The sequence below is a fragment of the Theropithecus gelada genome, chromosome 13 (genome assembly GCF_003255815.1).
Source record: "Theropithecus gelada isolate Dixy chromosome 13, Tgel_1.0, whole genome shotgun sequence".
Classification (NCBI taxonomy): Eukaryota; Metazoa; Chordata; class Mammalia; order Primates; family Cercopithecidae; genus Theropithecus; species Theropithecus gelada.
This window is the reverse complement of record NC_037681.1, coordinates 90,393,443-90,415,951: the sequence shown is the minus strand read 5'-3', so window position 1 is coordinate 90,415,951 and position 22,509 is coordinate 90,393,443. Positions and strand designations below refer to the sequence as shown.

At 44.3% G+C, this 22,509-nt stretch overlaps 1 protein-coding gene across 3 annotated transcripts in view; it reads right to left on the bottom strand.

Annotated features, from left to right (window-relative positions):
* Positions 1–22,509, bottom strand: part of ANXA4 (annexin A4) — an 84,866-nt gene that overhangs the window by 36,201 nt on the left and 26,156 nt on the right. For 2 of the 3 annotated variants that reach the window (XM_025353679.1, XM_025353677.1), the window contains exons 2-3: positions 9,126–9,180; positions 1,904–1,991 (exon numbers count right to left, since the gene is read on the bottom strand). In XM_025353679.1, the coding sequence (XP_025209464.1) occupies positions 1,904–1,991; positions 9,126–9,134 (97 nt within the window). In that variant the 5' untranslated portion in view covers positions 9,135–9,180. Of the gene's footprint in view, positions 1–1,903; positions 1,992–9,125; positions 9,181–9,402; positions 9,443–22,509 lie in introns of all 3 variants that reach the window. The other variant, XM_025353678.1, reaches the window with a different exon arrangement.

The window sequence follows — 22,509 nt, the reverse complement described above, 5'->3', positions numbered from 1 at the left end:
TGAGGCTGTACAACACAGAGAAGATGGCTTGAGCACAGAAAGACGGGGGGAAGTCTCCTGGGTAATCACCAAACTTCACACTTACACAATGGGCCCCAGTAAAACAGTGGGTCTTAATAAGCATATTCCTTTCCCTTTAGGCGCACTAAGATAGAGAAGCTAAAAACAGACTGGGGGGATGTCTGCAGCTGCAAGAAGATGTGTGGGAGCAGACACAGAAACTCTCCCTCCCAGGTAAGCAAGACAAAGAAACACAGACTAAGAGTCCATCTCTGTGGTCGGAGAATGGGATAAGAGCTGATAAAAAACTCTGCACTATAGACGTAGCACACCTGGTCCCAACTAACCATTAGGCCCTAGGAGGCTAAGACATTCCCTCCTCAGGAGCCCCCTCCTCAGTAGCCCGTTTATAAAAACGCTGACAATTTTACTACCACTTGGCAACCTGCTCGGGACCCCTCTCCGTGATGGAGAGCTATTCTTTTCTTTTGCCTATTAAACTCCTGCTCCAAACTCACTCTCTGTGTGTGTGTGTGTGTCTGCAACCTCAATCTCCTTGGCCATGACACCAAAAACCTTGGTATTTACCCCAGACAACAAGGCTGCTTCACCAGCCTTCTCACATTAAATTCCACACATTGCATGTCAGTGCTGTCACAGCTGTGTCTATCACCACAGCAACAAGCAGAGGGACTCAAGGCAAGAATGTGGACTTAGCACTGATGACCCGGAGCTTGAGATGGGATCTGCCTAGTGTGAGCCATGGCTCAGTTTCACTCACTATGTGACTTGGTGAGAGTTACTTGGCCTCTCTGGGTCTCAGTTTCACATGTGTAAAATGGGGCTAAAATGACAATAGGAATAGCTGCTTTCGCTAAATCACAGGTTGTTGCATGTATCCAATGAGATAATGTTTGTCAAAGTGCTTTGTAAATCTATGGCACCATATACATACCAGCACTAATTGGAAAACAAATGCATTTCTAAAATTTAATATGCAGATTCATGATGTTGTAATTCTTTTTTTTTTTTTTTTTTGAGACAGAGTCTCGCTCTGTTGCCCAGGCTGGAGTGCAGTGGCACGATCTCGGCTCACTGCAAGCTCTGCCTCCCGGGTTCACGCCATTCTCCTGCCTCAGCCTCCTGAGTAACTGGGACCACAGGCGCCCACCACCGCGCCCAGCTAATTTTTTGTATTTTTAGTAGAGATGGGGTTTTACTGTGTTAGCCAGGATGGTCTTGATCTCCTGACCTTGTGATCCGCCCACCTCGGCCTCCCAAAGTGCTGGGATTATAGGCTTGAGCCACCGCTCCCGGCCGATGTTGTAATTCAAAGCAGGTTTAAACAACAGGGGAAATCCATAATGAGTATATTAAATGTATCATTCTTTATTAAAGTGAAGAACTAATGCCCCTCCCCATCCAATTTGTCCCAACTTTTCTCAACTTGTCCCATGTGTTTTCTTTCCCTCCCTCCCTCCTTCTCTTCCTTCTTTCTTTCCTTCTTCCCTTCTTTCCCTCTTTCTTTTTTGAGATGGAGTCTCACTCTATCTCCCAGGCTGGAGTGCCATGGTGAGATCTCAGCTCACTGCAACCTTGCCTCCTGGGTTCAAGTAGCTGGGATTACAGGTGTGTGCCACCATGCTTGGCTAAATTTTTTATTTTTAGTATAGATGGGATCTTGCTATGTTGGCCAGGCTTGTCTCAAACTTTTGGCCTCAAGTGATTTGCCCACCTCAGCCTCCCAAAGTGCTGAGATTACATGCGTGAGCCACCACACCCAGCCTCCCTTGTGTTTTATTAAAGGAAGACCCACGTGATGGCCAGCAGAAATGGCACCCTCCTGTGTGACCCTGTGATGTGGAATGCACGCGGGAGGATTCACTTCCAGCAGGACACTTACCGAGCCCTTTCATGGCCTTCCTCAGGGTCTGGGCATCTTCCAGGGCGTTGAATCCTGAAGCAGCTTTGACAGTACCTCCTTTGGTTGCCTGAGCACAAAAGACAGTGATGTTACTGAGAGGCAGCCTCTTACCAACACGGAGTCATCTCATTCGGCAAACATTTGCTAAGCACTAACCATAGCCTAGACAATATTCTAGGTTCTGGGGATACGGCAGTGACCGTGAAAAATGGAGCTCTTGCTCCCCGGGACTGATGCTCTAGCTCATGGGAGGCAGACAGTGAACAAGCCAACAATTCTGAATTCCATAAACTGCCTGTGGGTGAGCAGTGCTGTGAAGCAGATAGAGAGGTCCTACAGGCCCATTCTGAGGAGTGACATTGAGTTAAGAGCTGAATGAGATGAAGCAGCTGCCCATGCAAAGACGGAGGCAAGGGTTATGGGCAGAGGAAACAGCTCCTGCAAAGGCCCTGAGGCTGGAACTAGTTTGTAGGGAGAGCAGGATAGAGGCCAGTGTGGCTCAAGTTGGTGGGCAAGGAGGGGAGGGGAAGATGAACTACATCACCATGGAATCCTGTTCCCCCTAAGAGGGAAAAATATCAAACCTGAATCCAATCAAGCCTCTAGAGCCAAAAACAAATTTACAGTAAACAGGAGAAAGGAGAATGTTAAACCACACCAAAGGGTTGCAGTCAGCAAAATCCAGACTCTGAGACACAGCACTTAACAAACGACCTAGTTTCTTTGACAAATAAATGGCAAGGAGAATTTAAAGAGAGAGATGGAAGGGAAATACAGTTTAAAAGACACTAAAAAGGAACATCAATGATCATAATGTGAACCTGTAGTACCATAATTTGGATCCTAAATTAAACAGTGAAAAACAAAAGACATTTATGAGACAATGAAAATTTGAACATTGACTTGACATTTGATGACACTAAGGACTTGGTTTTAACATTTTTAGGTATAAGAACGGCATCATGGTGATATTTCATTTTGAAAAGAGGTTTAATCTACTGAAATAGTTTACAGATGAAATGATAAGATGTCTTGGGTTTGCTTCCAAATCACACAGGTGGAGAGAAAGGGGAGGAAGTGGAGATAAAGAAGAAACAGGCCGGACATGGTGACTCACCCCAGCAATCCCAGCACTCTGGGAGGCTGAGGCGGGCGGATCTCTTGAGCCCAGGAGTTTGAGACCAGACCGGGCAACATGGTGAAACCTCATCTCTACAAAAACACACCAAAAAATTAGCTATGCATGGTGGCACAGGCCTGTAGTCCCAGCTACTCAGGATGCTGAGGTGGGAGGATCTCTTGAGTCCAGGAGGTGGAGACTGCAGTGAGCCGAGAGTGGACCACTGTGCTCCAATCTGGGTGACAGAGTGAGACCCTGTCTCAAAAAAAGACAAAAAACAAGAGTGACGATGAGTTAATAATTATTGACAGGTACACAAAGGGGTTCCTTATAGTATTCTGTTTACTTTCATGTATGTTTAAAGTTTTCCATAATAAAAATATTTAAATAAATGAACTAAAAATAAAAAAGAAGGAAATCAGAGAGGTGGGCTGGGACCAGAGCAAGGCAGCCCTTCAAGCCAGGTAAGGAGTCTGTATTTTATTCTAAGTGCAGTGAAAGCCACTGACAGGTTTTGAGCAAGGAGATGGGGACACATGATCTGACTTATCGATTTAAAAGATCCCCTGGGCTGCTGTAGGGAGACGCAGAGACCATTTGAGAGCCTGGGCCAAGATCCGGGGGTGGGATATGAGCTAGACTAGGGTGAAATAGTTAAGATGGAAATAAACAGGAGAACAGACAGCTCAGCACATGTTTTGGTGCAAAGGCGACAGAACTTGCTGATGGACTGACGTGGGAGGTGAGGAAAGAAAAGAATCAAGTATAACTCTAAATCTTTTCCCCTGAGCAGCTGGGTATCATTTACCCAGATGGGGAAAACTGGAGGAAGACTACTAGATTTAGGGTGGCAGTGTGGGGTGGGATTTAGAGGTTCTATGTTGGAAATGTTAAGTTTGGGATGTCCATTAAACATCCCAGTGGAATTGTCAAAAAGACAATTGGTCACACAGTATAAGTCTAGAGGTCACATCCAGCATAATAAAGTTAGGACGCATCAGCATTTGGGTGGCACTTGATGAGACGACCTGGAAAGAAAGTGAAAATAGGGACAGGAACTTAGGATAAGCCTGGGTCTCTTCAACAGTACAGGTCCAAGATGGGAGAGCCCAGAAAGGATGGCTGAGAAGGGGCGGTCCTTGAGCTCATAGGAAATCCAGGATCGAGCACTGTCCAGAGGCTGAGGAAGGAGGGAGTAGCTGGCGCTTGGTCTAAGAAGCTTAGTGGGAAGGAGCATAAGCACTGGAGTGGGGTATGAATCTTACCTTTACCTCTTTCTAGCTGTGTGGCCTGGGACATTTCATTTTTCTCACTTGTATATTGGGAATAATGATAACTCACAGAAACAGGATAATATAGGAATGTACTTAGCACAAAACCCAGAAAAAAGTAAACACTAAAACAAAAACTCAGAATCATCATCATCATCATCATCATCATCAAAGAGGACTTCAGCTGTGCCTCCATAATAAATAAAATAATGAGATTCTTTCATCTATTTCTTGTATTACACCTCCACACAAGCCTATGGGGTAATGCCAAAGCAGAATCTAGGATGGAGCATTTGTACAAGGTGGCAAAAACGGTGTGGAATAGAGTTAAAGTTTTCTGATAATCTAATTGGATCCAAGAATGTAATATGGGCCATCTAAAGGAATGGAGGATTTTTATACCCTTAGTGCAGTTCTCTAGTGAGCCTGACTTGAGCTTACTGCACTAGACCACCCTGGCCTAGACCTCTCAGGCCCATAGTGGCCCACATCAAGCCCGTCCAAGTCCTCAGGTACCCAAGGCATGGGCCTTCTCTGCTGCAAGACCAGGCTTTCATGTCCTGGATATGGTAAACATTTAGCACTTGGTCATCACCCTTTTACGTCTGACAGAGGAACGTAGAAATGTATGACATCAACTTCCTTGGGCACTGTTATTGGATGAATTGTATCTCCCCCACAAAAAAGACACGTGGAAGTCCTAACCTCCAGCACCTCAGAATGTGACCTTATTTGGAAATAGGGCCGCTGCAGATTAATCAGTTAACATGAGGTGATACTGGAGTAGGGTGGGCCCCTGATCCAATATGACTGGTGTCATTATAAGAAGATGTGGGCCGGGCGCGGTGGCTCAAGCCTGTAATCCCAGCACTTTGGGAGGCTGAGGCGGGCAGATCACAAGGTCAGGAGATCGAGACCATCCTGGCTAACACGGTGAAACCCCGTCTCTACTAAAAATATAAAAAACTAGCCGGGCGAGATGGCGGGCGCCTGTAGTCCCAGCTACTCGGGAGGCTGAGGCAGGAGGATGGCGTAAACCCAGGAGGCGGAGCTTGCAGTGAGCCGAGATCGCGCCACTGTACTCTGGCCTGGGCGACAGAACAAGACTCCGTCTCAAAAAAACAAAAACAAAAACAAAAACAAAGCAAAAGAAGATGTGGACATAAGAAGACAGAAGTAAAAGGGGCGAGCACCGTAGGACAAAGGCAGAGACGGAAGTTATGCAGCAGCAAGCCAAAGAATAGCTAGGACTGCCAGCAAACCCCCAGAAGCTAGGAAGAGGCCCAGAAGGCTTCTGCACAGGTGTGAAAGGGAGCACAGCCCTGCTGACACCTTGCTTTGGGTTTCTGGCCTCCAGAACTGTGAGGCAACACATTTCTATTATTCTAAGCCACCCAGTTTGTGCTATTAGGTTGGTGCAATTACTTTTGCACCAACCTAATACTTTGTTTTGGCAGCTTCAAGAAACTAACAGAGGTACTTTACTTCTTTTCTTCTATTATATATCAGTAGTAATACGCAAATTGGTGACTTGCTGTCAGAATTCCAACATGGCCTTTGGCCCCAGCATGAGACAGCTTTCTGAGTTGAATGTTTCACAAGATTCTTTTGGAACTCCTGTATTGAAAAATTTTTGGATGGCATTCAAACACTGCATTCAACTATTAAGCAAACTACATTGCTGAGGGACACTACTGTGGGATTAGGATTAATAGATAACAAGGTGAATCGATAGAGGAATTGGCAAGGGTGGTTCTGTTTACCAGTTAGCATTCTTAGTGACTCTTTTTCTCTAGGAAAAAGATCAAGAAATGTGTTCCCTGTTAGCATGATAAATACCCATATTGATTAAATTTCAGAGTATAATATACCATTATCCATTCTGGGAAGACACGGAATTCTGTCCCAAGAGGGCCCATTGTGATAGCAGGCAAAGGAAACAGAGAGGATACAGGAAGGAATGATGAAAATGAATAGATAAAAATAGGTGCCATATCACAATTGATGAAATGTTGTTATTACATTAATAATGAAGAAGATATATGCCAAAAAGAACGGAATACAATACAATGGATACTAATGAGCAAAAAAAGGAATGGAGGAACAAACTACTGATGCAACAACACGGATGAATTGCAAAAGAATATAATGCCCAGAAAAAGAAGTCAGACACAAAATAGTACCTACTCTATGATTCCATTTATAGGATGTTCTAGAACAGGCAAAACTAACTTATGATAACACTCAGAAGAGCAGTTGCATTGCCTGTGTGGAGTGGAGGGTGGGAAGGGGAGTTGATACGAAAGGGGCATGGAGGAGCTTCTAGGAATGATAAAATGTCCTACCTCGATACACGAGTAGGTTATGTGGGTATATACATTTGTCAAAACTTATCGACCAGTAACCTTAAAGGATGTGCATTTCACTATATGCAAATTATACCTCCATAAAACATGTTTTAAAATCTTGAATACAATGATTTAAAAACATATTGCAGAGAATTCAGCAAATTTTTTAAACATTAAGAAGAAAGCAGGGCGCGGTGGCTCATGCCCGTAATCCCAGCACTTTGGGAGGCCAAGGTGGGTGGATCATGAGGTCAGGAGTTCGAGACCATCCTGGCCAACACGGTGAAACCCTGTCTCTACTAAAAATACAAAAAAATTAGTCAGGTGTGGTGGTGGGCACCTGTAATCCCAGCTACTTGGGAGGCTGAGGCAGGGGAATCGCTTGAACCCAGGGCGGAGGTGGTAGTGAGCCGAGATCACGCCACTGCACTCCAGCCTGGGCAACAGATTGAGCCTCTGTCTCAAAAAAAAAAAAAAAAAAAAAAATTAAGAAGAAAATTAAAACATAACCACTAGAGTAAATAATTTTAATGATATGAAATGTAATATAAACATTACATTATTTCATTAGCATAGAGAAGAGATAAAGCATAAGATCAGAGTGAATACATAACTTGTTTCCTATTTTCCTGTACTAAGTAGAGGAAAAGAAAGGCTATAAAACTGTTGTTTATCCTCTTATTACTCTTATTGAAAAATCATTATACATATGAGTAAGGTCTAAAATAAAATAATGGCAAATAGTTGGTGTTTCCAATGTTGTGACTGGATACTGTGGTTTTCTTTTTAAAATGTCCTTTATCTATCTAATAAATAATAGTCATGATAGAAAAACAGGTTTTAGGAGGAAAGATGAGAGCAACTGAGGTAATTTTCCTAGAGTGGAAAGCACACAAAGAGCCACTTAATTACAGTCTTCATTTGTAGGAAAGCTGTGAGCCTACCGAAGACAGGAAAAGCATCTCATTAATTCTGGGTCCCAGTACCACATCTGGCACAAAGTAGGGGCACCATAAGCATTTCTGAATAAATATTCTCCACGTTGGCTAGGCACAGTGGCTCATGCCTGTAATCCCAGCACTTTGGGAGGCCAAGGTGGGAGGATTGCTTGAAGCCAGGAGTTTGAGACCAGCTTGGGCAACATAGCGAGCCCCTCATCCCTATAAAAAATAAAAATAGGCCAGGCTCGGTGGCTCACGCCTGTAATCCCAGCACTTTGGGAGGCTGAGGTGGGTGGATCACGAGGTCAGGAGATCAAGACCATCCTGGCTAACAAGGTGAAACCTCATCTCTACTAAAAGATACAAAAAACTAGCCGGGCCTAGTGGTGGGTGCCTGTAGTCCCAGCTACTCGGGAGGCTGAGGCAGGAGTATGGTGTAAACCGGGAGGCGGAGCTTGCAGTGAGCCGAGATAGCGCTACTGCACTCCAGCCCGGACAACAGAGGGAGACTCTGTCTAAAATAAATAAATAAATAAATACAAATAAATAAATAAAATAAAAAATAAAAATAAATAAATATTTTTTTAAAATTCTCCATGGCCAGGGAGAATCAATCAGCAAGAAATTGATTTTAAACTAAAGCATGAGAGATTTGGGGCACACATGAATAAGCCTTTGACTGTCAGAGATCATGAAGAAATTTCTGGAACATCTAATGCCAAAAAAAAAAATTAAGAGTATATTACTCTTTGTTCAGGATAATTCACTTTACACATCCATCTCCCTAAAGGAAGGCAAATCGCAAGCTGGCAGGCTCTCCAGTTCCTCTCTAGGTATAAGATTTCCACTTCTATTATTGCTTCCTCCAGAAGACCATGGACCAGAATTACTTGTCTATTCAGAAACATATTTGGGTGAGAGAAGGCGAGCAGATGGCCAGCCTTAGGTAGAGCCATGTTTTCAGCTCAGAGGCTCAGCTTCCACCTCAGAGCTGAACTGTACAGAACTCTCAAAGGGATTCAATTCGATGCTTGTTCCAAAGATCAGATAACCAAGGTCCAAGGCGTCTGATTACTGTGTAAAGCAAGAGGCGGCCGACACACCCATATTGTTAGCAAATGCCCCTCTTGAAGAGCCTGAAATGATATGGCTACCTCAGAATATGGATAGCAGTCCTCTTCTGGTGGTAGAACCTGCAGAATTTTTAGTTTTTCCTTTTTAAATGTTCTAAAATAAACATGTAGTGCTTCTGTAGACAGAAAACTACAACTTGTTTCTATATTCTCAGAATGTTAAAAGAATTCAAATAATTCTCTCTTTGAATCAGTTTTCAAGGTCAAGTTGCTTACCACCCCTAAAAGAAATTTAAATGATGTTTAGAAATAGATCTGCCTTTTCATGTCCTCCTCCCTTCCCTCTGTTGGGTAAACAAGGCTTTGTTTAAGCTAACAGTCGCTGCGCCCACATTCTGTACCTGTTAGCAGCTGGCACCAGATAAGGTTGAGGTAGTTCACAACTTACCACGGCCATGACTCTAGGTCAAGATCAGAGTTCAGTCACCCAAGCAGAAGTTCTTCTGTGATAAAAGCAGAGGGGAAATGATTGTGATGAAGGAAATGGCATTAAAATCATTCATCAGGATAACTTGCAGTTTGCATGAAGCTAAGCCATGAGGAAATGACATCCAACTTAATCAAAAGGCCAGTTACTGATTAGCCAAAGATACAAGGAGTGGGCTAGTAATTAGAGAAACTGTTAAAAAAGTCAACTTTATCATACTGGTAAAATATTTTCCTACCTGTTCTTCTGTTTGGAGATACACACGACAGAAAGGATTCCTATTGTTTTTTTAGGATAAGGTACCATTACTTGTACTCAAGCTGGACACAGATTCTGAACTGAATGTTATAGCAGACCAGAAGAGGTTCCCCCTTTGAGAAAAGAGATAATCCAACTGCATCAGAGGAAAGTACAGCATACCAGCCTCCCCTCCGTGTGTGCATCTGTGTGAGTGTGTTTGTGTGTGTGTGTACGTGTGTGTGTGATGACAGGCCAGCAGCCCAACCAACATGAGAATCTTTTCATTTCCCAATGGCGATTTTTACTGCCACCATTCTAGGATTAAAGATGTTTCTTCCCTTTAAGCTGCAGGCTTATCCACTCAACTTTGTCCTCGGTTTTCAGTACCCCCTCTTTCATCATCATCACACATTTCTTTCAGTTGTTCAGAATGCAAGAAATGTCTTCATTGTAATCTAGGACTCTTGTGGAGTTCTCATGATATATAAACAGTCCCCTAACGGCAGCCCACCACCTCCTGTTCCCATATCTAAGTCATATGAACAAGGCACCTTCTCTTTTCTTGCTTTTTTTGAGTCAGGGTCTCCCTCCATGTCCAGGCTGGAGTGTACTGGTGCAATCATGGCCCACTGCAGCCTCAAACTCCTGGACTCAAGCGATCCTCCTGCCTCAGCCTCCCGAGTCACTGGGACTACAGGCGCAAACCACCTGGATAAGGTTCCTTTTCTCAGAATTTAGTTAGATCCTCGATACTCAAAGAGTCATCCAAGAACCAGGAGTACATGCATTCCTGGGAGCTTGTTAAAAATGCAGAATCTGGCTGGGCACTGTGGCTCATGCCTGTAATCCCAGCACTTTGGGAGGCCGAGGCAGGTGGATCATTTGAGGTCAGGAGTTTGAGACCAGCCTGGCCCACATGGTGAAACTCCATCTCTACTAAAAATATAAAAATTAGCTGGGGGGTAGTGGCACACGCCTGTAATTCCAGCTACTTGGGAGGCTGAGGCAGGAGAATCACTTGAGCCTGGGAGGCAGAGGTTGCAGCGAGCCAAGATCATGCCACTGCACTCCAGTCTGGGTAACAGAGTGAGACCCTGTCTCTAAAGAAAGAAAGGAAGAAAAAGCAGAATCTCAGGTCCCTACCCCAGACCTACTCCCAGAATCTGCATTTTTAGAAGATTCCCCAAATATTTGCCTGTACAGTAGTTTGAAAAGCACTGGTCTAGATAATCTGACCAAGCAGCGTGCCTTTTGATGATAACTAAGTCCTTCTTAACCCACCTGATTACCACTTAGGCCTTGTTTGATCACATTTGCTTTTTACCTTCCAGTTTCATTCTTCCTGTTTCCCATCATTCATTGCCGACTGACCCCCTATTACCTGCGGGTTCAACTAAGGGGAGAACCAACTAGTCCTGGGGCACAGCCTGAGCAAAGGTGCAGAGGTGGGAATGAGCTGCAGTTTCAGGGATAATGAGGAAATGCGGGCATGACAGCAGAGGGCTCATTCCAGGCAAGGCTCAGAAACAAGGTTGGAAAAGCCAAAGCAAACTGAATGGTATGGGCCTTGCATGCCTGGCTGAGGAGTCTGGCTTTAGAGCATACCACAGGGCATGGGAATACTGTGGAAAGCTTTTTGTTATTTGCAGAGAAGTGCCATAATAAAAGAAAAACTTTAGCAAGGTACTGTACTTTACTATAGGGTAAACTGGAAAGAGAGACTGCAGTGAGGGAGAAGGAGTTAAGAAGGCTTGAGAGATGACTACAGGAACAGATGGGTAGAGGCAAAGTCCTGGGCAGGGTGTGGCACTGGAATATGATATACGGAGGATGTTTGGAAGGCTTTATCAGATGTAGTGACTCATGGACTGTATAGATTTACTCATTCAATCACCAAATGTTCCTAAATGACCTCTCACAACACCTCTCCAGGCACACTTGTTCTGTTGATAGAGATAATGCAGTGGATAAGACAATGAACCTGCTGTCAAGGCATTTATAGTCTACCAGGAGAGATAAACAACACATTTATTTTTTAATTTTATTTTTTACATAACTAGACATCTTTATCTTTTGACAAATAGTTTTAACAAACGTAATTTTCAAGCTCTTTCCACAATAGAAATCATTACTTGAGCCCCCTTATTTCATTTAAAAAAAAAAAAAAAAAAAGGATTCATCCTGACTTCTCTTTCCTTTTTTTTGGAGGCAGAGTGTTGCTCTGTTGCCCAGGCTGGAGCGTGGTGGCGCGATCTTGGCTCAGTGCGACCTCTGCCTCCCAGGTTCAAGCGAGTCTTCTGTCTCAGCCTCCCTGGTAGATGGGATTACAGGCATGCATTACCATGCCCGGCTAATTTTTGTATTTTTAATAGAGACCAAGTGAGGATTTCAAGAATCCAAGATAGGATTTCACCATATTGGCCAGGCTGGTCTTGAACTTCTGACCTCAAGTGATCTGCCCACCTCAGCCTCCCAAAGTGTTGAGATTACAGGTGTGAGCCACCGCACCTGGCCCTCTGACTTCTCTTTCTTTCTTTCCTTTTTTTTTTTTTGAGACAGAGTTTTGCTCTTGTTGCCCAGGCTGGAGTGCAATTACGTTTAACAAATGTAATTTTCAAGCTCTTTCCACAATAGAAATCATTACTTGAGCCCCTTATTTCATTAAAAAAAAAAAAAAAGGATTCATTCTGACTTCTCTTTCCTTTCTTTTGGAGGCAGAGTGTTGCTCTGTTGCCCAGGCTGGAGTGCAATGGCACGATCTCGGCTCACTGCAACCTCTGCCTCCCGGGTTCAAGCGATTCTCCTGCCTCAGCCTCCTGAGTAGCTGGGATTACAGGCATGTGCCGCCACGCCTGGCTAATTTTGTATTTTTAGTTGAGATGGGGTTTCTCCATGTTGGTCAGGCTGATCTCGAACTCCTGACCTCAGATGATCTGCCCGCCTTGGCCTCCCAAAGTGCTGGGATTACAGGCGTGAGCCACTGCGCCCAGCCCAACTTCTCTTTCTAAATGCCAGATATACGTCAACCAGGCCTTTTCTGACCCCAGAGACAGTAGAGTTGGTGACAGTGCTGATATCTGCTGTAGAGATGCATTGTAATTTGGCTAACTCTAATTAGTTCTGATATTAACAGGCCCAGCATAGGCTGCTAAAACACTTTGACAATTTTAAAATATATTTTTAACTCTTACTTCTAACTTCTACTCAACTTCTTTGCCACCAACAACAAATTTTAGAAGCAATAAATGAGGTAATTTCTGATTTTGGCGAGATGATGAAAATATAACGGGATGACAGCACAGATCAAGGATCGGCAAAACACAATAGCTCATGGGTGAAATCCTGCTTTTGTATGACCTACAAGCCAAGAATGTCGTTATATTTTTTTATAATTGACTAAAAAATTTAAAAAATGATATTTTATGACATGTGAAAATTATACAAAATTCAAATTTCAAAGACTTATTGGAACAGTCACACGTGTTTGTTTATATTTTGTCTGTGGCTACTTTCAAGCTACAACAGCAGAAATGAGTAGTTGTGACAGAGACCATGCGGCCCAGGAAGCTAAGAATATTCACTGTCTGGCCCTTCACAGAAAACATTTGCTGACCCCTGACATGGAGGATAACAGGATCAGGTTACCAGGAAGGAGCTGGCCTGGGCAGGGCGATCCAGGAGGCATCTCTGAGTTGACATCTGAACTAAGACCTGAATGAAGGGAAGGGGCTAGCCATTCAAAGTTCTGAAGGAGAACTCTCAGGCAGCTGGAACAGTCAGTGCAAAGGCCCTGAAGCAGAAATGGGCTTACTGTGTTTGAGGGATGGACAAAAGCATTGTGAACAAGGGCAAGAGTGTCATGAGATGAAGATGCAGTCAGGCCATACAATATTGTGACCTAAAATAAGGAATATACACCTCTTCATCCTCCTGTTCCTGGTACAGAACTCCTAAATCCCTTGGAATTTTCTAAGTGATAAGAACAATAAGGGTGAAAGGAGCATATTTTGTTATTCATAACAAGCCCCATTAACCACACCTGAGTTCATGTTAATGAGGGGATGTCTGGAAAGCCACCAGATAACTATAGGATGGGGACTGGTTGCTCCAGTAAAAAAACTCTGTGATTAGAGAGTTGGAATTTTCAGTCCAACCTCTCATCTCATGGGAGGGGAGAAGGGCTGGAGACTGATTTCATTACCAATGGCTAATGATTTGATCAATCATGCCTATGTAATGAAGACTCCATAAAAACCCAGAGGACAGTGGGAAATAGGGAGTAAAGGGTTTGAAGAGCTTCCAGGTTAGTGAACACATGGAGGTGCTGGGAAGACGGTGCATCTGGAGAGGCCGTGGAAGCTGTGAGCCCCTCCCCACATGCCCCACTCTATGCATTCTTCCATGTGGCTGTTCCCAGACTGTATCCCTTTATTATAAACCGATAATCCAGTAAGTAAACTGTTTTCCTGAGTCCTGTGAGCCATTCTAGCAAATGATGAAAGTCAACAGGGGGTCATGGGAACCTCCGATTTCTAGCTATTCCATCAGAAGCACAGGTGACAAGCTGGACTTGCCACTGGCATCTGAAGTGGGGAGGCTTGTGGGACTGAACCCTTAACCCAAGCTTGTCCAACCTGTGGCCCATGGGCCACATGCAGCCCAGGACAGCTTTGAATCTGGCTCAACACAAATTCGTAAACTTTCTTAAAACGTATGAGATTTTTTCAATTTTTTTTTTTTTTTTTTAGCTCAGGAGCTATTGTTAGTGTTAGTATATTTTATGTGTGGTCCAAGACAATTCTTCTTCTTCCAGTGTGTCCCAGGGAAGTCAAAAGATTGGACACCGCTGCCTTAACCAGTGGGGCCTGTGCTAACTTGATAGTGTCAGAACTGAGTTAAATTGTGGCATACCCAGTTGGTGTCCAAAGAGAACTGAAGAACTGCTTGATGTGGGAACCCCCACCCCGCCTCCTCACCCACCCACATCTGGTGCTAGAAGTGAAAAAGTGTTAAAAGTATAAGAAAAAAAATAGTTTGTTTTCCTATACAATCGGTGTCAGAAGTGAGGTTTGCTAGAATGGCCCTGGCTTGCAGAAATATGTGGTTTGGGAAGAGAAAGAACGAAAGGGTTAGGGATGAGGAACTTTGATTCCTAGGTGGCCACATGGTCAGGCAGGCAGGCTGGTGGGTTCCCTATTTTTAAATGGTCTGGGCCAGGCATGGTGGCTCATGCCTGTAATCCCAGCACTTTGGGAGGCTGAGGTGGGTAGATCGCCTGAGGTCAGGAGTTCGAGATCAGCCTGGCCAACATGATGAAACCCCATCTCTAATAAAAATATAAAAATTAAGCTGAGCATGGTGGTGGGTGCCTGTAATCCCAGCTACTCAGGAGGCTGAGGCAGGAGAATCATGTGAACCCCCAGAGGTGGAGGTTGCAGTGAGCCAAGATTGCACCACTGCACTCCAGCCTGGGCAACAGAGTGAGACTCTGTCTCAATAAATAAATAAAGAAAATAAAAATAAATAAAATGGCCTGGAAGAAAATGATAGAAGCCCTTCACTCAAGCTCTAACTTATCTAACTCTCAATTAATAACAAAAGACCCAAGAAGCTTATTAACCACAAGCTCCTATTTCAGGGGGCTGGGGACTTCCCTGGAGCCCTGTATGCATAGCTAGACTGAAAGTCCAACCTACAGTTACCCTTCCTCATTTTAAGGCTCAAAATGAGTGGGGTGGAGATTTAAAATGCTAATGTTGCATATGATGCATGAAGAAGCATGCTGAGCTACTGTGTGAGTGCTAGAAAAGCCTCTCCTATACATGCTCTGATGTAACCCTTTCCCATGGAAAGACCCTATAAAACTAACCCACACACTATCCTCTGAGAGCAGTCTGTTTCTTTTCCTTTCTCAGCACTGGCTCCCTTGTGCACAAGCCAAAACAAACTTTTTCTTTGCTGCTATGTATGGTGATTGCTCTTGATTTCTATCCTGGGTAATTACAAGAACCCAGGGCATTGGTAACAGCCACCCATGGTACAGAGTAGCATACCATGCTGAGATCTGTTAGTAAAAGTAAAAGCTACCCCAAGGAGCTGACTTACTGGGTGCATAGGGAAACACAAACTAATAAGAAAAGGCGACATATTCAGTCCCTTGCTTATTGTTATCTGTAATAGTTAAAATAAAATTAAAAGAGAGTGCTAGGTCAGACCAAGCTCAGATTTCAGTGAGTCTATGCTCTAGCCACTAACTGCAAAGCCACCCACCAATGGCAAAATTATGCTGAGATTACAGACAATATCACTAAGAACTCTGGTAACCAAGAAGGCAGTTCATGTGGGGTGGAAGGCAAACCATGAAACGATTGAAAACACAGGGTATAGTGTGAAGAAATTATTTCTTTTTCTTTCTTTCTTTTTTTTTTTTTTTGTGACAGAGTCTCGCTCTGTCGCCCAGGCTGGAGTGCAGTGACGCAATCTCGGCTCACTGCAAGCTCTGCCTCCTGGGTTCACGCCATTCTCCTGCCTCAGCCTCCCAAGTAGCTGGGACTACAGGCGCCCACCACCACTCCCCGCTAATTTTTTGTATTTTTAACAGAGATGGGATTTCACCGTGTTAGCCAGGATGGTCTCGATCTCCTGACCTCGTGATCCGCCCGCCTTGGCCTCCCAAAATGCTGGGATTACAGGCGTGAGCCGCCGCGCCCGGCCAGAAATTATTTCATTTTGTAGATCAGTATCATAAACTTCCTGAAGAACCTTTATTCAAATGTGTTGTGTGAGTAACTGAGTGAGTGACAGTGTTGTAGGTTTTGAACACTGCAGAGTATTCAAAACGCTAGCATTCATGTTTGGGTTGATGCAGGACCCACAGCTCTCCATGGAGCAATTGCAGATGTTTCCGGTGGTCCAGAGGCACAGGAGGTTATTCCTGAAAGAACATCCAGCCTGGTGGACTGGAGAAAAGCCACACTAAGGTCTGTTTACCCTGAGAAGGGGGACTGTTCCTCTCCCCTTATAAAAGTCAAGTAGAACACCCCTGATGAAGCAGCTGATATGCTTCATATGCAAACCACACAGGACTGGCTTGATGATCATCGGGTTATTTGTCTGCTGAATATGCCTGTTACCCAGGTCATGGTAAATGCTGCGGTTAAGGGCGCTCCTTTTGGCCGGATGCAGTGGCTCACGCCTGTAATTCCTGCACTTTGGGAGGCCGAGGCAGGCGGATCACCTGAGGTCAGGAGTTTGAAACCAGCCTGGCCAACCTGATGAAACCCCATCTCTACTAAAAATACACAAAATTAGTCAGGCGTGGTGGCAGGCGCCTGTAATCCCAGCTATTCGGGAGGCTGAGGTGGAAGAATCACTTGAACCTGGGAGGTGGAGGTTGCAATGAGCTGAAATTGCACCACTGCTCTCCAACCTGGGCAACAACAGCGAAACTCCATCTCAAAAGAAAAAAAAAAAGGGCGGGGGGGCTCCTTTAACATAAACACCTCATATAACCTTACCGCTGCAAAACCAAGGGAGTCTTATTGAATTTCCTCTCTCAGTTTCCCCTTATGGGTCTTACAGATGCTGATAAAAACATGAGGTTAGTTAAGAGAAGAATGGAGAAAGGCACAGAGAGTCAGAGACTCGTCTTAGCAGGGTGGAAATTTTTAAACGGTTATTAACACATAGGGCAGGGTGAGATGGCTCACGCCTGTAACCTCAGCACTTTGGGAGGCAGGGGCGGACAGATCACTTAAGGTCAGGAGTTCGAGACCAGCCTGGCCAACACAGTGAAATCCTGCCTCTACTAAAAATACCAAAATTAGCCAGGCATGATGGCGCATGCCTGTAATCCCAGCTACTCGGGAGGCTGAGGCACAAGAATCGCTTGAACCTGGGAGGTGGAGGTTGCAGTGAGTTGAGATTGTGCCACTGCACTCCAGCCTGGGCGACAGAGTGAGACTCTGTCTCAAAAAAAAAAAAAAAAAAAAAAAAGAAGAAGAAGAAAGAAAGGAGAATAAAACAAATATTGATAAACAAACAAACAAATAAAAGTCATGGGCAGAGCTTAAGACCTTCATAGATCTCAGCCAGTCCTTGGTCTGGAGGCCCTGTTTCATGTCATGTGAATGATCCACATGTACCCATATCCGTTGGTAAGTATGATTCATATGCTAATTGGCTGACAACCCTGGCAGATACAGCTTTTCAGAGCAAGGGCCTTCCCTTTGCTTTCATGTAGTTTTGGAATAAATGACAAGTGAGGAGGCAGGGAAGGGGGACACCTCTCCAAAAAAGACAACCTTTAATATGAACATTCCACTCCTTTTTACCACATCAAGAAGTGGAAAGGCACCTTGATCAAAGCCTTCTGGAAATACTGAGAGTCATTATGCAAGGAGCTAGAAATATTTCACTTAAGGAAAAAGAAGGTATCATACTTGAACACTGGATACTTTTAGTCAATTTACTTTGAAACTCGGACAGCACACAGTGTAATATACACATTTATATATAGACAGCTGTTGTTTATTTATTAAAGTTTTACTCGTATGAAACAAATTTCTTTTTTTTTTGAAACAGAGTCTCGCTCTGTTGCCACGCTGGAGTGCAGTGGTGTGATCTCTGCTCACTGCAACCTCCGCCTCCCGGGTTCAAGTGATTCTCCTGCCTCAGCCTCCCCAGTAGCTGGGATCACAGGCGCCTGCCACCATGCCCAACTAATGTTTGAATTTTTAGTAGAGATGGGGTTTCACCATGTTTGCCAGGATGGTCTCGATCTCCTGACCTCATGATCTGCCCACCTCGGCCTCCCAAAGTGCTGGGATTACAGGTGTGAGCCACTGTGCCTGGCCACCAAATTTCTAAATAGAGCATAGAAATAAATGCAGAAAATGGTACTCCTTGATTCATTGTTATATCAGATAATATGTATAAAGTCAGTCTACACAAATGCTTATTAGCCTAGAGCCTGGGACCTGGTAAGGCCTCAATAACTCTTGGCACAAGGATGGGGGGAGCAGAAAGAGGAAAGAAATGCACCCCCCAAAACACAATTGCTGTAGGCCTCTCTTAGCTGCACACAATGATAACTCCCAAGGACTGAAAAGCCTTTCTTCTGGAAGCTGCACCTATAACCTTCCCACCTCATTTTCCACCTGCCTCGCAGTGCCATACTCTTAGCAGAGCCTCTGCCCAACAGTCTTTGCTACCTCAGCTTCCTTGATTCCTTTGTTCTTTCTCTCTGAAGGCCTTCCCACAATCCATAAGCTGCACATTATGACCAATTCCACAATGACTCAGACTGTGTTGGGGGTTTTTTTTTTTTTTTTTTTTTTTTTTTTTTTTTTTGAGACGGAGTCTCGCTCTGTAGCCCAGGCTGGAGTGCAGTGGCGCGATCTCGGCTCACTGCAAGCTCCGCCCCCCGGGTTCACGCCATTCTCCCGCCTCAGCCTCCCAAGTAGCTGGGACTACAGGCGCCCGCCACCGCGCCCGGCTAGTTTTTTGTATTTTTAGTAGAGACGGGGTTTCACCATGTTAGCCAGGATAGTCTCGATCTCCTGACCTCGTGATCCACCCGCCTCGGCCTCCCAAAGTGCTGGGATTACAGGCTTGAGCCACCGCGCCCGGCCTTGTGTTGGGGGTTTAAAAGCTCCTTTGCTGCTCATAGATGGGGCGAAATAATTAGCAACTATACCTCAGTTTTTACATTTGTAAAATGCAAACACGCCCCCATTTTGGGGGTGACTCAAATAACTCTAAGCATCAGGACTGTTCCAGATGGAAGGATGAAGCCTGAAGGTGATGCACTTTTTAGTGATGTCTTTAAAAACCTAGGGTTGGCCGGGCGTGGTGGCTCACGCCTGTAATCCTAGCGCTTTGGGAGGCCGAGGCGGGCGGATCACGAGGTCAGGAGATCGAGACCATCCCGGCTAACACAGTGAAACCCCGTCTCTACTAAAAAAATACAAAAAATTAGCCGGGCGTGGTTGTGGGCGCCTGTAGTCCCAGCTACTCGGGAGGCTGAGGCAGGAGAATGGCGTGAACCTGGGAGGCGGACCTTGCAGTGAGCCGAGATCGCGCCACTGCACTCCAGCCTGGGCGACAGAGCAAGATTCTGTCTCAAAAAAACACAAAAAACAAAAAACCTAGGGTTATGAAGAACATGGGTAGGTGAGTACAGCTTCTTAACAGTGTCTGAACTCTACAACTAGGGCTTAGGATAGGGATCTGAAGTTTTAAGACATAGTTTTAGAGCAACTGAAAGATAGTTGGGAATTAAACATATGAGACCTATCTCAATAGCAGTTACCAAAGGGAAAAATAAGTTGTAAATAACTTCAACTTATTTCAACTAAGATTAAATAAATTCATGGAAATAATTTACAATGAATTCATAAAGAAAAAGTAGGTATGTTGAGAATACATCTATACTGGTTTCCAGGATGTCCAGAAGGATAATAATACACTACAACACAAATTGCCCGCTTGTATCTGCCAGAAATGGGCAAGCCAGGTGCTGACTCAAGTAGAAAGTTTCTTTTGTTCTTATGGCAGACTGCAGGGATGTGGAACAAGGACTTCTGATTTCAAGTCCTATTTAGTAGGCTATATGTGGAGGCAACGGTATGGTGCATTCTCCTCTCTCACCCAGAATTTGGAAAGCAGGCAAAGTAGATACTTCCCTAAGCATTAGACTAGTAAAATCAGCAAACACCCATCAAAACAAAGATATGCAAACGCATTTTAATGGGAAAGAACAGCTCCTGGGTTGAAGCAGGCTTGCTGGAAGGTATTAGCATGTTTAAAGAAAACTTGTGTCTATCAGCAAAGCAAGCTCCATGCAAAACTGGCACAGATGCTCACTTTGAAACATTCATCTAAGCCCTGTCCTACGGAAAGGGTGAAGCCAGTGGTCAGGGTCAGGTATTTCCCCACTGTGAAGATGAATTCTGTCCATCTAATACTCCCTTGTTCCATGGCTGCCAAGCACCTTTTAGACTAGAGTTTGGCTTCCCAAATTAACCTGTCTACAAATATTGGAGCATGAGGATTTTTGCCTAAATAATACATACATATACATATACATATATATATATATACATATATATATATATATTTTTTTTTTTTTTTTTTAAGAGACAGGGTCTCACCCTGTTGCCCAGGCTGCAGTGCAGTGGTACAGTCATAGCTCACTGCAGCCTCGAACTCCTTAGCTCAAGAGATCCTGCCGCCTCAGCCTCCTGAGTAGCTGGAACTACAGGCACATGCCACCATGCCCAGTTAACTTTTTTTTTTTTTTTTTAATTTTCTAGAGACAAGGCCTTGCTGCATTGCCCAGGCTGGCCTTGAACTCCTAGGCTCAAGCGATTGCCCGCCTCACCCTCCCAAAGTGCTGGGATTACAGGTGTGAACCACCATGCCTGGCTCCGTATTTCTTAATACAGATAAATTAGCAACATGTGGTGTCTGCACGTGTGTGTGTTTGCACATGTGTATGTGCATACAGGTTTAATGAGCCTGGTGAATAGGAACCCTCCCTTTCTTGCCGTGCTGAGAGAGAGTTTCTCTGGGTCTGCTGGATGTTGCATTGTGGTGAATTCATCCCAGTAACTGATGCTCTCCTTCAGACCCCATCACAACCTGGCAGCCTCCATTCAGGTTCCTAACATTGACCCACATCCCAGAGCAGGCCACCTGAGCCTACATTATGAAGGGAACTGCCAGCCTTGTGGCACATTCCTACTGAATCCTTCTCTTCGCTGGAAGATCACATGTGAGTGAGTCATTCACTATTTTTCTTTGGTACATGGTTTCACTTTACAGCCCACAAGGATGACAAATTTAAACTACTGGTCTGCAGATTGCAAAGGGTGTGACTGGGCCCCACCCAAACACTAAAGGCTTTCAAAACCGTCTATGAAATAGGAAAATGACAGTAACTCTCTTTTTTTCTTCTTTTTTTCTTGGAACTTAGATCCTTCTAAAAGTAAAGGAAGTTTTATTGCAGTGATGGGGTTTGAGTTCAGAGAAATAACATTTTAAACATGTATTCAAAGGCAAGATGTAGAAGCTAAAGGAATGAAAACAAATTTGGAGGCCTGCCTGCTAGGCCATCAGAAGTAAGAATCAATTCCAGCCTAGCACCCAGCTAGTAACTTACAGAGGGCCTTTTGTCCATATTTTGGCCAGTTATTCACAGCATTGTTGAAGGCAATAATAATCCTTTCAATCCACAAGTAATTCAAAAATACGTATCTTAGACCTGGTGCAGTGGCTCACACCTGTAATCCCAGCACTTTGGGAGGCTGAGGCGGGCAGATCACCTGAGGTCAGGAGTTCGAGACCAGCCTGACCAACATGAGGAAACCCCATCTCTACTAAAAATACAAAAATTAGCTGGGTGTGGTGGCATGTGCCTGTAATCCCAGCTATCCGGGAGTCTGAGGCAGGAGAATCTCTGGAACCTGGGGGCAGAGGCTGCAGTGAGCTGAGATCACACCACTGCACTCCAGCCTGGGTGACAGAGGAAGACTCCATCCCAAAAAAAAAAAAAAAAAAAATGTATTTTACACATAATTTAAAACATCCCACGCCTTCTCTGCCCTTCCCACATCATGCCAAAGCCAGTTTTGCCTAAAAGGCAGGGGAAGGAGGGAAGGAACACTTATTAAATACTCCTCCATGTTATCTTAATCTACTCAATAACCTCTGGGACAATGACTATTATTTCTACTTAACAAGTTAAAAACTGAGACTTAGAAAAGATGTGTAATTTGCCTGAAAGTCACACAGTTAGCATGTGGCCAGACTGGGATAAAACACCTAGTTTGCCTGATTTGAAAGTCACTAGATACCACAGTAGTGAAAACTGGTTGTGGTGAGTTCTATCTTGTCTTAAGAGGTAGGGCTAAACAGCTACATTTTACAACACTAAGGAAAGTCACAGTGGCCTCAATGGTTGCTGGGAAAGCTGGTTGGGTCCCACATGCTGATAGTTTAATCCTTGCTTTGTTGTATGGTCTTAGTTCCCAGGTTCAAGCTTCGAATACTGCATAAATCAAAGCATATTCTAATAAGCTTTATAAATGTGCAGCTTCCCTAC